Here is a 17,300-nt window from a genome sequence, read left to right on the forward strand (position 1 = left end):
CTGTACAGTTTAGCACTAACTAGGCTGGATGACTCTACAACTGCACACTGTTTACTTCCAGGATTCATTTCCCAGCAGCACATGTACTGAGTAAAGCATTGCAGCACACCACATGTTAACTGGTTCAGTGGACAGCCCACTGCAGGATTTTGTGTTGATTTAATGGTGCTCCGTGGGATGTTCACAGTTTCGGATATTTTTTTATAACCCAACCCTGATATGTACTTCTCCACAACTTTGTCCCTGACCTGTTTGGAGAGCTCTTTGGTCTTCATGGTGCCGCTTGCTTGGTGGTGCCCCTTGCTTAGTGGTGTTGCAGACTCTGGGGCCTTTCAGAACAGGTGTATATAAACTGAGATCATGATCATGTGACACTCAGATTGCACACAGGTTGACTTTATTTAACTAATTATGTGACTTCTGAAGGTAATTGGTTGCACCAGATCTTATTTATGGGCTTCATAGCATAGGGGGTGAATACATATGCACGCACCACTTTTCCGTTATTTATTTTGTAGAATTTTTTTGAAACAAGTTATTTTTTTCATTTCACTTCACCAATTTTGACTATTTTGTGTATGTCCATTACATGAAATCCAAATAAAAATCAATTTAAATTACAGGTTGCAAGGCACCGTACACTTAGTATTACTTTCTTAGCTACAGTATACATATCTCCCTGGCATATTACATAATTTATTGAGCAGTATACAATACATTTTTGGACTCACCTTGTTGTGCTGTGCTCACTTGAACAGGAAGGTGGCTCGGCGGTCCTTCGTGGGCAAATTTTGTCATCAAACTTTGTCATCAAAGTCTGTCATTCTCTGGATTTATGGTGCTTTCAAGACAACTGGGAACTCGGAAAAAAACAAGGTCGAATCATGATGACGTCAGTGATCTTCAGGTCGTAGCTCTAGAAAGAGGCCAGAGTTCCCGACTTACAATTTCGAGTTGGATGACCGTGCAAAACTTATTTTCCCAGGCGGAGCTCGTTTTTTCCTGAGTTCCCAGTTGTCTTGAACTCACTGAAGTCAGATTTCCCAGTTCCGAGTTAACAGTTGTTTTGAGCGCGGCAGAAATCATGCTGGATTGACAGCATGGCCAATGTTGAATGTTTATCATTTAAAAGCTTGGAAAAGAGACCCTTAAACCCAGACTTGGGACCACACACCAACTCCACTGAATAGCAGGATAGTGATTGTTTGCCATGCTTGCAGTTAGCCACTGATTCCTTCCAAACCACTCATTGTTGAATTTGCGATTTCCAACTTGTTGTGTAATGTTTATGTCCAATGGCCGATGAGCACCGATATGTTTGATCTATTATTTCTATTCATTATTTTTCTTCATATGACAAGGATTAAAAAGGATTTGCCAGTAGATTGTCAACTTGATTCATGATTATGACTGCTAGCTAAGATTTTGAAAGTAGGATGTTGACATGATAAATCCAATCAAAGCTACTGTAGATATAACGTGATTTGATGTCATTTTATCTGTGGCCAATGACCTTGAGCCTTCTTGGATGGACACTTCTAATGTAATTCTATGGTAGCACCCAAGGGGCTTGAATTTCCGAGCTCTACTCTTAGATTTGGCGGTGAAGTAGTGTCCCCATGAGTGACAGAACACTGAGCCAATCATGGTGCAACTAGAGAACATTACCAACCCCTACGCTCCGTATTTTCCGCTGGCTGCCCCACCACCACAGAAAGCACTGAGCTAGGCTGAAACCTGCATTTTGGAACTGTCTTACTTAAGAAAGCAAAAAAGAGACCATGTTTGTAAGCGGCTTTATTAACTCAATGAATGTATATATATTTTTTTTTACATTGTTTGCAAACTGATATGTGACACATATTAATGCCAAAATTACATGCAAAACAGGCAAAAATGTGGGGCTCAAAACAGGTGGGTCTCTGCCCCACCTGCCCTGAATGACGGGTCGCCACTGAGCCTGCGCTATTACTGTAGCTAGCTCGCTGTATTCTCTCCCACGGCTGCTGATGCAGCTGCAGCCTATAAATAAGCACACCTCTGATGAGCTCAGGCACAAGGGTTAACCCCAGAGACCTGGGCCTCTCTCACCTGACCACAAAGAGGGAGCACAGCACAGAGAGCAGGTAGGATTAGGTTCATATCTCAAGACACTGTAGGACCCTCTGTAGTACTCTCTACAGTGTGTTCCCAAACCCCAACCCCTGTCAGCTACTGTACCTGTCCCTCTCTCCCCTCTGGTCCCCTGACTCCTCACTTGACCATCCATTCTGGCCTGGTGTAGAGGGAGGAGGAGAAGCGGCGTGTCCACCCATGCCTGTCTTTCATATCTCCAGATGGCAGAGGTGTTTGGAGAGGCCTTGGTTCATTTGTTTGTGCCTCCTCTGTAAAGCATGGCCTGGATTCAACAAAGCAGCTGAAGCAAAGCATTGCCTCCCCAAACAGTGCTTTTCTACCATCAAAGAGTGATCATCTCCTTCTTACCTTCACCCTCACTCTTGCAAAGCAATTTTGGCACCGTCTCTCTCTCTCTCCCTCTCTCTCCTCAAAGCTGTCCCTTCTCTAGGAACATGGTCGGTCCACTGATGTGTGTGCGTTGTGAGAGGTATCATTTTGCCTGTGCATCCAGGTCATTCCTAATTAAAATTCATTAAGGAGGGATAGAAAAAGAGGCAGCAAACTTCTCGCTAGTACTTATAGATCCAGACAACCTGGATCTGACACCTGCATAATCTGACACATCATTCATGGGGAAGACATGAACAATTGTAATGTATTTTGGATTAGATGGACTGTGAAAAGGTAGAGGGACTGAAAATGTCCAGTAAACAGACCTCAGGTTTTTTGAGAGGCTCCTATAACTCAGTGCCAGGGACAGGATCTATCTACAATAGATAAGTAATTTGGTAAGTGCTTTAGGTTTTTTGCACATTCTGCCTAAGCACATTTATAGTAATTATTCAGGTTTGTACACAATACCCTTCTATGCGGTGAATGAGGTACTTGTTGCCATGGATGACCAAGTAGGAAATGAGACACACTGAATAATTGGAGAAGATAAACCAAAAAGTGTGTTAAAATAAACAAATATAAACTGAATTGAAAAAAAAAACGAACTGTCCTAATGCTTCACCTTAAAAATTAACTGAAGTCAAAAAGTCCAGACGTTTAAAAAAGTCCTCCAGCGCATTCTCAGACATTGCGTGAACGACCACTAAGTGAAGATAGTTTTTTCCCGCTGGAGGACAAAGGAGTCATACACTGCATGACCAAAAGTATGTGGACACCTGCTCGTCGAACATCTCATTACAAAATCATGGGCATTAATATGGAGTTGGTCCCCACTTTGCTGCTATAATAGCCTCCACTCTTCTGGGAAAGCTTTCCACTAGATGTTGGAACATTGCTGCGGGGACTTGTTTCCATTCAGCCACAAGAGCATTAGTGAGGTCGGGCACTGATGTTGGGCGATTAGGCCTGGATCGCAGTCGGCGTTCCAATTCATCCCAAAGGTGTTCGACGGGGTTGAGGTCAGGGCTCTGTGCAGTCCAGTCAAGTTCTTCCACACCGATCTTGACAAACCATTTCTGTATGGACATCGCTTTGTGGAAAGGGGCATTATCATGCTGAAACAGGAAAGGGCCTTCCCCAAACTGTTGCCACCAAAGTTCGTCTAGAATGTCATTGTATGCTGTAGCGTTAAGATTTCCCTTCACTGGAATTAAGGGGCCTTGCCCAAGCCATGAAAAACAGCCCCAGAACATTATTCCTCCTTCACCAAACTTTTCAGTTGGCACAATGCATTGGGGCAGGTAGTGTTCTCCTGGCATCCGCCAAACCCAGATTAGTCCGTCGGACTGCCAGATGGTGAAGCGTGATTCATCACTCCAGAGAATGAGTTTCCACTGTGCTGATGATGCTTCCAGGGGCAGTTTGGAACTCGGTAGTGAGTGTTGCAACCGAGGACAGATGATTTTTACGTGCTACACACTTCAGCACTCGACGGTCTCGTTCTGTGAGCTTGTGTGGCCTACCACTTCGCGGCTGAGCCCTTGTTGCGCCTAGATGTTTTCACTTCACAACAGCACTTACAGTTGACCAGGGCAGCTCTAGCAGGGCAGAAATTTGACAAACTGACTTGTTGGAAAGGTGGTATCCTATGACGGTGCCACGTTGAAAGTCACTGAGCTCTTCAGTAAGGGCATTCTACTGCCAGTGTTTGTCTATGGAGATTGCATGGCTGTGTGCTCGATTTATACACCTGTCAGCAACGGGTGTGGCTGAAATAGCTGAATCCACTAATTTAAAGGGGTGTCCACATACTTTTGTATATACACTACCGGTCAAAAGTTTTAGAACACCTACTCATTCAAGGGTTTTTCTTTATTTTTACTATTTCCTACATTGTAGAATAGTAGTAAAGACATCAAAACTATGAAATAACACATATGGAATCATGTAGTAACAAAATAAGGGTTTTTCCAACAGTTTTGAAGGAGTTCCCACATATGCTGAGCACTTGTTGGCTGCTTTTCCCTCACTCTTCCGTGACTCATCCCAAACCATCTCAATTTGGTTGAGGTCAGGGGATTGTGGAGGCCAGGTCATCTGATGCAGCACTCCATCACTCCCCTTCTTGGTAAAATAGCCCTTACACAGCCTGGAGGTGTGTTGGGTCATTGTCCTGTTGAAAAACAAATGATAGTCCCACTAAGCCCAAACCAGATGGGATGGCATATCGCTGCAGAATTCAGTGGTAGCCAGCAAAGCACCTCCACACCATAATACCTCCTCCTCCATGCTTTACGGTGGGAAATACACATGCAGAGATCATCCGTTCACCCACACCGCGTCTCACAAAGACACGGCAGTTGGAACCAAAAATCTCCAATTTGGACTCCAGACCAAAGGACAAATTTCCATTGCTTGTGTTTCTTGGCCCAAGCAAGTATCTTCTTATTATTGGTGTCCTTTAATAGTGGTTTCTTTGCAGCAATTCGACCATGAAGGCCTGATTCACACAGTTTCCTCTGAACAGTTGATGTTGAGATGTGTCTGTTACTTGAACTCTGTGAAGCATTTATTTGGGCTGCAATTTCTGAGGCTGGTAACTCTAATGAACCTATCCTCTGCAGCAGAGGTAACTCTGGGTCTTCCATTCCTGTGGTGGTCCTCATGAGAGCCAGTTTCATCATAGCGCTTGATGGTTTTTGCGATTGCACTTGAAGAAACTTTCAAAGTTATTTTAAACTTTCCGTATTGACTGACCTTCATGTCTTAAAGTAATGATGGACTGTCATTTATCTTTGCTTATTTGAGCTGTTCTTGCCATAATATGGACTTGGTCTTTTACCAAATAGGGCTATCTTCTGTATACCCTCCCTACCTTGTCACAACACAACTGATTGGCTCAAACGCATTAAGGAAAGACATTCCACAAATTAACTTTTAAGAAGGCACACCTGATAATTGAAATGCATTCCAGGTGACTACATCATGAAGCTGGTTGAGAGAATGCCAAGAGTGTGCAAAGCTGTCATCAAGGCAAAGGGTGGCTATTTGAAGAATCTTTTTTGGTTACTACATGATTCCATATGTGTTATTTCATAGTTTTGATGTCTTCACTGTTATTCTACAATGTAGGAAATAGTAAAAATAAAGAAAAACCCTGGAATGAGTAGATGTTCTAAAACTTTTGACCGGTAGTGTATAGTGTACCTAACCGCCCCAGTGGCTTTCCATAGCCCCCCTACACACACCACGGCGCGCTCTGTCCATTGTGCTGACACAGCGCAGCGAAGATACAGATTTCGCGGCAACCTATCACTCAATCATTTGAACTTTTTTTGATATTTTTATATAGGGACATAAAACAAAAACTGAGGGGGCACAAAATACTCCTTTCGACCCCTCGTGGAGCCGGGGGCCGGTTTTGCAAACCATTCATTTTCAATAAACATGATCATGATATAAAGTTTTAGGTTACTGATACATCAAGTTATTTTAGCATTAACAGTACACAGTATCAATGTATGAAAGGTACTTTGCTATTTCAACACGTGACAGAAAAAGTGTTTCCCTGCAATGAACAGAGCGGTGGCACTTTCCAACGCTCCTCTGGAACCATACTTTAACAACGAAACTCCAGAACACAGCTGGCTTGCATGCTGCAGACATGGGGCCAGTAACTGCGGAGACATGGAGGTAAACAGAATACATTACCTAGAACTCAACATAGAGTAACGATAATAACACATGTCAAGACTGTAATTGTGCATTTCTGCAAAAAAGTTATGGGATATAAGAATCAAAAGCCCTGTGTCGCGTTGTTATTTATATATTATGTGTGTCGTGCAAAGTGATTGTTAACGTGCATAAATGATAAGGATATTTGTTAGGCAGGGTTTTTGTACTGTGCGGTCCGCGGTGCAGCCGTCACACTTGTCATTGACTTGAACTTGTCATTTAACTTTTATATCTCAAACACACATTCCCCTGAGTTCAACATATCATCGTCATTCACTTCCAATTTTTCCATGCTTTTTTGTAAAGTGATGTCAGACAAAAATGTATCACAGTTTTTCTGAAAGGTCCATTACAATGACTACAATCCAGGCACAGAGCAGGTTGGTGGGAAAGCACAATTTTCCAACACAGCTTTGCTTTTAACGGCTGACCTTTTGCTGTTGCTTCTCCCTGTAAACCTCGGAACGATGCCACCTCGCTGGTGTGTGTCTACATCCCTGAATTGACATTTAAAAGAGGAACAGATGGCTATAATAATTCTGGGGCCTTGAGTGTGGTGCCAAAGCATTCCTTGGGCAAAGTGGTGTCACTCAAGGAAAGTCTGTTTGTGGCCAAGCCAAGTAAACACTTTGTACCTATCATGGTCATGGTCCCTATCCTCACCAGTAGGTCCTGATGCCTTTCACTGATTAGACCTCCATGCAATTAATCTTCCATAGCAATGAAAATGTGATGTCACCCACATTTGTTACAGGAGACAAAAATGTATTCCACTAATGCCACCTACAACTGTTATGCATATCCTAAAAAACACAATATTTGTTGTTCCAGTACTTCTACCTCTGTGTTTGCCTGACGACTCACCCTGAATTTAATAGATCGCTACATACAGTACATTCAGTCTGAAACTGCCATCCTAGAAGTTGTTTGTGTGACTTCAAAATGATTCATCAGCGATTGGATCGCCTGTAAAAAATCTAACCAGAGTATCACATTTTTGATAACGTCATCATGTAGGCCGTCTCTGGCCCAACCCATCGGTTTATGTGACCAATCAGAATGTTCAGAATGTGTTCGCATTCTAGAAATTGTCGAGGAGGGAGGCAAATCTAGACTCATCTTGGAGAAGAAACGTCAGTTGGCCGGAGCGGTGTGGATTGGTAACCAAGCAATCCCTGTGCACCTCTTAGCAACAGCCTGAGGTATTTAGCTCCCTTCCCCAGAGACAGAGAGGTGATATGAGTTGCTCCACAGTCATTTATGAGGCACCAGAATTGTTTGCTCAAATAAAAGTAATTACGCAGTACTGTCCCCTCGTGAGGTGTTGTGTACATTATGCAGTAACTAATCACAATATGCATAGGCCTTATTTGCTTCCGAGAGGATTGGATTACAGATAGGATCTTAATTTGATCACCCTGTTGCAGGAGAACTTTACTGCAATGCAGGAAATGTTTAACTTATTTGAGGTTAAAAAGGCTTCTGAAGTTTGTAATTGACATATTTCTGACTTGATTTTCCCTTACAAACAATCTATCAACCCCTACAAAAATGTATATTAATTATAATCCACATAATAATTAACATTTCCCGTTGCTGCAGGATTATTTTCCTGCTGTAGAAAACTGACTCAAATTAAGATTCTACATCTGTAGGAAGCGGTCGAGAGCATCTTCAGTGCGAAGGGAAGAAAGATCCCCAACCCACCAACAATGTCTTCCTTCAAAGCGGCATTAGCGGCTCCATTAAAATCCTGTCACCTTTTTTCTTTACGTCTGTCTGTGACGCTGAAGAGAAGAGAAATCACAGTCATTCAAATGCTAAGTGACTTCCTCTCCCCTGTGAATATTAGAGAGGAGAGCAGTGCTCCATCATTTACTGTGCAGCCCACAAAAAAAGAGAAGGGGATGCAAAATGAGACTACGGTGCTTTGAATATATCCCCCACCTCCGCAATATCTCATCACAAGCCATTACCTCCGACTGCTTGACACCTACAGAACGCTGCAGTGTCAGTCTTCATTAAGACCTTAAGACTACAGTGCCTTCGGAAAGTATTCAGACCCGTTGACTTTTTCCACATTTTGTTACGTTACAGCTTTATTCTAAAATTGATTAAATAAATACAAATCCTCAGCAATCTACACACAATACCCCATAATGACAAAGCGAAACGTTTTTAAAAGAAATGTTTGCAAATTAATTTATACAAAATAAATTAAACCTTATTTACATAAGTATTCAGACCCTTTGCTATGAGACACAATTGAGGTCAGGTGATCCCCTGTTTTCATTGATCATCCTTGCGATGTTTCTACAACTTGATTGGAGTCCACCTGTGGTAAATTCAATTGATTGGACATGATTTGGAAAGGCACACACCCCTCTCTATAAGGTCCCACAGTTGACAGTGCAAGTTAGAGCAACAACTAAGCCATGAGGTCGATGGAATTGTCCGTAGAGCTCCGAGACATGATTGTGCCAAGGCACAGATCTGGGGAAGGGTACCAAAACATTTCTGCAGCATTGAAGGTCCCCAAGAACACAGTGGCCTCTATCATTCTTAAACGGAAGAGGTTTGGAACCACCAAGACTCTTCCTAGAGCTGGCTGCCCGGCCAAACTGAGCAATCGGGGGAGAAGGGCCTTGGTCAGGGAGGTGACTCTGACAGCGCTCTAGAGTTCCTCTGTGGAGATGGGAGAACCTTCCAGAAGGACAACCATTTCTGCAGCACTCCACCAAACAGGCCTTTGTGGTAGAGACAGACGGAAGCAACTCCTCAGTAAAAGGCACATGACATTCCGCATGGAGTTTGCCAAAAGGCACCTAAAGACTCTCAGACCATGAGAAACAAGATTCTCTGGTCTGATGAAACCAAGATTGAACTCTTTTGCCTGAATGCCAAGCGTCACATCTGGAGGATGGCACCATCCCTACGGTGAAGCACGGTGGTGGCATCATCATGCTGTTGGGATGTTTTTCAGCGGCGGGGACTGGGAGACTAGTCAGGATCGTGGCAAAGATGAACGTTGCAAAGTACAGAGAGATCCTTGATAAAAAAACTGCTCCAGAGCGCTCAGGACCTCAGACAGACAATGACCCTAAGCACACAGCCAAGACAACGCAGGAGTGGCTTCGGGACAGGTCTCTGAATGTCCTCGAGTGACCCAGCCAGAGCCCGGACATGAACTCGATTGAACATCTCTGAAGAGATCTGAAAATAGCTGTGCAGCAACCCTTCCCATCCAACCTGACAGAGCTTGAGCAGATCTGTAGAGAAGAATGGGAGAAACTCCCCAAATACAGGTGTGCCAAGCTTGTAGTGTCATACCCAAGAAGGCTCAAGGCTGTAATCACTGTCAAAGGTGCTTCAACAAAGTACTGAGTAAAGGGTTTGAATTCTTATGTAAATATGATATTTCAGTTAATTTCTTTATAAATTTGCTAAAATTTCTAAAAACCTGTTTTTGCTTTGTCATTATGGGGTATTGTGTGTAGATTGATGAGGGAAAAAAACAATTTAATCAATTTTAGAATAAGGCTGTAACCTAACAAAATGTGGGATAAGTCAAGGCACTGTAAATACATGGGCACATACCTAAATATTTTAGTCATTTAGCAGACGCTCTTATCCAGAGCGACTTGCAGTTAGTGAGTGCATACATTTTCTTTTTCTTTTTCATACTGGCCCCCCATGGGAATCGAACAAACAACCCTGGCGTTGCAAGTGCCATGCTCTACCAACTGAGCTACACAGGGCCCATAAAGCTACATAAGTGAGTGTCACATTGATTTCATCACGTTGGCAGTTTTCAAAATTAGCTTGAAAGGCTCCTTATCACCCTTTTTAGACAGAAAAAACACCTTATCATGGCAGTAAATTACATTTACATTTTAGTCATTTAGCAGATGCTCTTATCCAGAGCGACTTACAGTTAGTGAATACATTTATTTTTATTTTTATACTGGCCCCCCGTGGGAATCGAACCCACAACCCTGGCGTTGCAAACGCCATGCTCTATCAACTGAGCTACATCCCTGCCGGCCATTCCCTCCCCTACCCTGGACGACACTGGGCCAATTGTGCGCCGCCCATGAGTCTCCCGGTCGCGGCCGGCTGCGACAGAGCCTGGATTCGAACCAGGATCTCTAGTGGCACAGTTAGCACTGTGATGCAGTGCCTTAGACCACTGCGCCACTCAGGAGCTAGGCCTGGGTACTGGGTACCCTTATAAAAATGTACCATGGTAGTATAATGAAATAAATACCATGGGACTATCATGTTTTTTGCGTCACTACCATGGCAGGAAAATGACGTGGTAGTGACAAAAAAAACATGTTTTATTTTCATTGTACTAGCTACCATGGTACAAAAATGAACCATGGTAGTACAATGAAAAACATACCATGGTTTTGTACTAGCAGCATGTAGTGAAACAAGAAAGCATGGTAGTTGTTTACAATGTATTATGATGGTCTGTGTCCCACCGTTTTTCGGGTAAAGTGACCAAAAACGTATTAATTTATGGTACTCACATAATGCAACATTGACTACTTGCTCTGCAATGGCAAAGCATAGGCCTAGTACCTTCTTAAACCCATTTCACTCATAGTGAAAAAACCCAACACACACGGTCTAGTAGTGTAGTGTACCCTCTTAAACCTTGGGACCTGGATAGGGTATGGTGAGAAGAATGAAGGAAGTCTGAAACCTTGAAGATTTAAAATAGTTTGTTTATCTGGTGTTTCTCTCTTCAACACAGTTTTCAGTTGTATCTCACTCATTCAACTGACTTGGCTACTATTATACAATTCTAAATAGCCAACATACAAAAAATTATAATCTTATCGCATAGATACATTTATCATGTAATTCTCAACATATCCCTAAAAACAGCAAGTTACAATGTTTACACTCTGGGTGCGTTCGTAAATTCACTTTGGCCATTTACTCCGATTTCAGAGCACTCTCGGCTGAGTGTGCCAGAACGCCGAATAACTGATGAATTTACGAACGGTCAACACCCGTTGAATATGGCCAGTGTCGGTAAACGTCGGCAAAAAAGCGTAATTAAATTGTTGCCAGCAGCACAGTTACAGTCACCAATGCTCTGGATAACATGAAAACAGCCTAACCAGCTCTGCAAGGGATGTAGCTCAGTTGGTAGAGCATGGCGTTTGCAACGCCAGGGTTGTGGGTTCGATTCCCATGGGGGGCCAGTATAAAAAATTATGTATGCACTCACTAACTGTAAGTCGCTCTGGATAAGAGCGTCTGCTAAATGACTGAAATGTAAAATGCAAGGGAGAGTAAACTGGTCAGAGTGAGGTGTTCTCTCGTTTATGTCTGGAAGTAGCTAGCAAGTTAGCCAACGTTAGCCAGTTAGCTTGGGTGCCGTCGTGAGGTCAGAACGCTCGGATCAACCCTACTCCTCCGCCTGTGCGTTCTGAACGCTCCGAGAGCGAAACGCTCTGAATTTACGAACAGACAACGCTCTGAGCTCACTCTCACAACTTTTATAAATAAACATTATCAAAAATAACAACAATTATATCATTACACTCCGCTTAACTTGGTGTTTCATATCCTATGCTTTATAACTCGCTCACCGTGATGATAACGTTTAAAATATTTTGTTTATCTGGCGCTTCTCTCTTCAGTTTTCATTTGGCTTGGCTCTCTCATTCAACTGACTCACTGGCTAGCGCGAGAGCCACTGTAGAGTGATAGAGCGTGAAGCAACCACTAGGCTCTCTCTGCGGGCCGAAACAAGCACAACACCCCTTGACTATAACTACTGTAAATGATTACAAAATGCCAAAGATTAGGCTACCATATATCTCACATTCTCCCACATTACAGGTTGGCAACATAGTGAACCCAAACATGAGCAAGAAACGGTACTATTAATACAGAAACTATTATGCCTTTTTCACAGTAACTATTTCCCTTTTTCTTTGATGTTACAGACAAACTATGACCAACAATAGTAGCCTGGGGGTTATTTATACTTCAAAGCTAAAATCATGGTACATTCCCATGATTCAGATCTATACCATGGTATAAAATATACAATACCATGGTAATATTTAGGTACAATGGCAGTACCATGGTAGTACCATCATACTTCAAGGCTTAAACAATGGTACATTTCCATGATTCAGACTATAACATGGTATAAGTGAAAGTACCATAGTAGTACCATGGTATGAATGAAAGTAACATAGTAGTACCATGGTACATTTTTGTAAGGGTACTGAGTTTGCTTCTGGACAAAGTGTTATAATATATTTGGTTGGTGCAGAACACAGCTTATGGTACCAACGTACCTTCCACAGGTATAGAAATATCCGTCCCATGTATTATAGACCATATCATTTTATTCATGCTTTCTCTTTTTGTTTGACAGGTCACAGACGGGGGCACCATTAAGCAGAAAATCTTCACCTACGATGCTATGTTTAATACCAATTACTCTCATATGGAGGACTACCGCAAACGGGAAGACCTTGTGTACCAATCTACGGTCCGGTAAGCATCACAACCAATCACTTCTACATTGAATGTTTCTCCCATTGTGTTCAGGAACATCCATTCAGTTTGTTGCCCTGCTACATTGTACACTATACGTCTATTTAACCTACAGTATATCCCAAGAAACTCTCCATGTCTCTGGGGATTAGTGAGCAGAGGTTTTGCTAGTTCCTTCCTACCATCTGCTGCGGGTGATGCTGGGCCTGGATGTGATGACCCCGATGGAGGGTCAACACCATCATCGTCTTGGCAGGGAGAGGGAGAGAGGGGACGAGAGGTGGTGAGACTCTACTCAGCCACTCTGCTGCTCAGGATGTAGATTTCAGTGTTGAGCTCATTATTCCCACCACAGAGCTGCATATTTTCCAGGTAGTGTGGTTCACCTTTATTTTCCGGGTAGTGTGGTTCACCTTAGGCAGAGCTTGGGGCAGCACTGCTGCATGCAGGGCTGTGTTCCACACCTCCTTTGCCACCCTCCTTCCCATCACACACACATACATACATACATACATACATACATACATACATACATACACACCCTACCCGATCCCAGAATATAGAGCCCTTCTGTTTATGATATGAGCAACTTTTGCAGAGTGCAAGAGGGATGGAGCGAAAGGAATCATCGGGCTCTGGTTGGGTAGATGACATGTCTGAGGAGTCATGGGTACTGTCTTCCTTTACCCCGGGCCTTAACAATACGGCTGGCATCTGCTCCCCTCTCCCTCTCTCGCTCCCTCTCCCTCTACCCCAACCATCTCTCTCCCTCTCCCCCTCCCTCTCCCCCAACCATCTCCCTCCCTCTCCACCAACCATCTCCCCCCTCTCCCCCTCCTTCTCCCATGCGTTCTCTCCTCTTGCTTTCATTGCCTCCCCCATCGCTCTCTCATATTGGCACTCATACTTTGTATAGAGGAGTAATAGAAGCCATTAAGCCAACACACTGCATCACTCTAGTACTTCTTATCTCCCCCCTTCTCCCCCCTTCTCCCCCCTCCCTCTTCTCTCCCCCTCCCTCTTCTCTCCCCTCTTCTCTCCCCCCTCCCTCTTCTCTCCCCCCTCCCTCTTCTCTCCCCGCTCCCTCTTCTCCCCCCTCTTCTCCCCCCTCCCTCTTCTCTCCCTCCCCTCTTCTCTCCCCCTCCCTCTCCCCTCCCCTCTTCTCTCCCCCCTCCCTCTTCTCTCCCCCCTCCCACACACACACACACACACACACACACACACACACACACACACACACACACACACACACACACACACACACAAACACACACTCATTAGGATTTGAATCGACAGTCCCAGCATGAGAAACAGTTGGACGGTACCTGCTCTGCCCTGTCTGTCTGGCAGAGTGCTTAGCTGGCGTTAGTCAAGCAGAGAGGTAAAAGGGCTACTGCCATAATCACCCAAGTCTAGTCAGGAGGAATCTGAATCCTCCCTGATGTATCCCATGCCTTCCTCCATGGCAGAACACAGAGTTCAACAGCAGAGAGGGATGCAGAGCTCTGATATTTCACATAATCTCTCATATCCACAAATGAAATCTGTAGATTCTCATTGCATGCTTTGTCATTTTTTCTGAATATGGTGTTAAATCTCAGGAATATGCTGTGCTTGTAGTGTCAATATTACCGGGGTAGATTTGCAAATAGAAAGGGAGGTTAATTTTTCTGTCTTTTCTATTTTCATCAACTGCCCCTGGGCTTAGAAGTAGACAGCTAGCTGTTTGACAAATGACAGTGATACAGGCCAATACTCATCCTTACCTTGACGTCGTTTTGATGAAAAACAAAACATATGCAAGAAGATCAACCCTAATTGCTCCTAGAAGTCGCTCTGGATAAGAGTGTCTGCTAAATGACTAAAATGTAAATGTAAATGTAAGATGAATGGCAATTACTATACGTTAAAAAAAATTAAGCTACATTCAAAATACCAAATTCAAGGATTGTCTCTTCATCTGCACAGCATTTGACAGTTTATCTAACACTGTCATGGTTATAGATACAAGCTTTGAACAATGAAAAAACCCATCTCTGGTATACCAGTCACAGTGCTGTTCATACAATGCATTCGGAAAGTATTCAGACCCCTTGACTTTTTACAGCCTTATTCTTAAATGGATAAAAAATAAAATAATAATCTCATCAATCTACACACAATACCCCATAATGACAAAGCAAAAACAGGTTTTTAGAAATGTATGCTTATTTATTAAAAATAAAAGACTGAAATATCACATTTACATAAGTATTCAGACCCTTGACTCAGTACTTTGTTGAAGCACCTTTGGCAGTGATTACAGCCTTGATTCTTTTTGGGTATGACGCTACAAGCTTGGTACTACTGTATTTGGGGAGTTTCTCCCATTATTTTCTGCAGATCCTCTCAAGATCTGTCAGGTTGGATGGGGAGCGTCGCTGCACAGCTATTTTCAGGTCTTTCCAGAGATGTTCAATTGGGTTCAAGTCCGGGCTCTGGCTGGGCCACTCAAGGACATTGAGACTTGTCTCGAAGCCACTCCTGCATTGTCTTGGCTGTGTGCTTAGGGTCATTGTCCTGTTGGAATGTCAACCTTCGCCCCAGTCTGAGGTCCTGAGAGCTCTGGAGCAGGTTTTCATCACGGATCTCTCTGTACTTTGCTCCGTTCATCTTTCCCTCAATCCTGACTAGTCACCCAGTCCCTGCCGCTGAAAAACATCCCCACAGCATGATGCTTCCACCACCATGCTTCACCGTAGGGATGGTGCCAGGTTTCCTCCAGAATAGACGCTTGGCATTCAGGCCAAAGAGTTCAATCTTGGTTTCATCAGACCAGAGAATCTTGTTTCTCATGGTCTGAGAGTCTATAGGTGCCTTTTGGCAAACTCCAAGCGTGCTGTCATGTGCCTTTTACTGAGGAGTGGCTTCTGCCTTGCCACTCTACCACAAAGGCCTGATTGGTGGAGTGCTGCAGAGATGGTTGTCCTTCTGGAAGGTTCTCCCATCTCCACAGAGGAGCTCTGTCAGAGTGACCAACGGGTTCTTGTTCACCTCCCTGACCAAATGTCTAAATACCTGTTTTTGCTTTGTCATTATGGGGTATTGTGTGTGGATTGATGAGGATTTTTATTTAATTTTATCCATTTTAGAATAAGGCTGTAACGTAACAAAATGTAGACCCCAATGTCCTCCTGTGTGAGATCGCTTAATTTCCCAAGTAGAAATATCACCACTTCCATGTCAAAGGCAGATTAGGGTTGCATAGAAAGGTTATACTACTGGAAACCTTCTGAGTTTACCGGTAAACTACCATAATTTTGTTAACTTTGAAGGAATATAGCTGTAAAACATTATCCTAATTATAAACCATCAACTTAGTAAATACCATTAGTGTTTAATATAATGGTTTCAGCATGAAATGTCCTTTATACTGTATATATTTTGACAGACTTTTATTTATTTTACTATGTCTATATGTCTTTGTTGTACGTGTTTTGGGGCCAAACTGGTGGCAGTTATGAAAAAAGACAATAGTTGGAAGAGTTGCAGAGTTAATAGAAAATAATGCCATTGTTGATTAGACGCTTTTTTCATTAATTAGGCTATCTACTAGAAACTAATGGATGATATGGACACAGATATAAAACATGTATACTATATATGAATACATCTTTTTTTTAAAGTTATTCAAGTATAAATTACCAAAGTTACCTCAATTGCCATAGAATATTCCGGTAACTTTGGTAAATTACCAGTAGCTTTGTCACCCTTCTTGTGACTTTCCCATACTACTGAGGGAAAATAAGTTGTTGAAGGTGTTTAAAAATTAATTCCATCAGTGTGAATATTTAATAGGAGTCACAATGTTAGTCATACAACCTTTTCCCCATTCCTAAATTTGAAGGGCAAGTCCCGCTGTCATTCTTCAACAGGCTTCACAGAAAGACTCTCACTCAGGAAAATAATTCAGTGTTGTGAGGCTTCTCTGTGACGCTTTGCCACTGTTTCACCTATCTTTCCATGCCTTGCACCATCTTGTCTAAGAGCTGTCTTCTCAGAATCTTCCTCTCTGTTCTTGTGTGGGTTAGGCTCCAGTCAACCATCCAGGCCTGTGGACAACAACAATATACAGCTTTGTGTGTAAACACAGACTTGGGACAGATCAGCATACACATAGTAGCCTACAAAGCCATCCCCCTCTCCCAGCACAGAGAATCACAGTGTTCACATCAATGGCATTGAGTTTAAAATAGGACTATCCTCTCCAGAGGAAACACTGGCGGAGACACAGTGTTCCTCTGCCTTACTGCCTTACACACCTCTCTAGTCTCTTCATATCTCTGTCCTCTAGGCTAACAGTCTCTGTTTCTCATATACTTAAATCAGCCAATCCTCCCCCGAGCTAGCCTTAATGCAGGGATACAAGGCTCCTGCACTTAAGGCTAAGAAGAGCACAGCGTAGCAGAAGTCCAGTTCCTGACACCAGGTTAGCTGATTGTTTGGCTGAGCTAACAGGGACTGCTCTGTGCAGTGTTCTGTCA

The 17,300-nt window shown here is 43.1% G+C and overlaps 1 protein-coding gene across 2 annotated transcripts in view; it reads left to right on the top strand.

Moving 5' to 3' along the window:
- Nucleotides 1–17,300, top strand: part of igsf21a (immunoglobin superfamily, member 21a) — a 270,253-nt gene that overhangs the window by 164,866 nt on the left and 88,087 nt on the right. For both annotated transcript variants that reach the window (XM_041888425.2, XM_041888426.2), the window contains exon 3: nucleotides 12,656–12,777. In XM_041888425.2, coding sequence (XP_041744359.1) covers nucleotides 12,656–12,777 — 122 coding nt within the window. The remainder of the gene's footprint in view (nucleotides 1–12,655; nucleotides 12,778–17,300) is intronic.

Source organism: Coregonus clupeaformis, chromosome 10 (assembly GCF_020615455.1).
Source record: "Coregonus clupeaformis isolate EN_2021a chromosome 10, ASM2061545v1, whole genome shotgun sequence".
Taxonomy (NCBI): domain Eukaryota; kingdom Metazoa; phylum Chordata; class Actinopteri; order Salmoniformes; family Salmonidae; genus Coregonus; species Coregonus clupeaformis.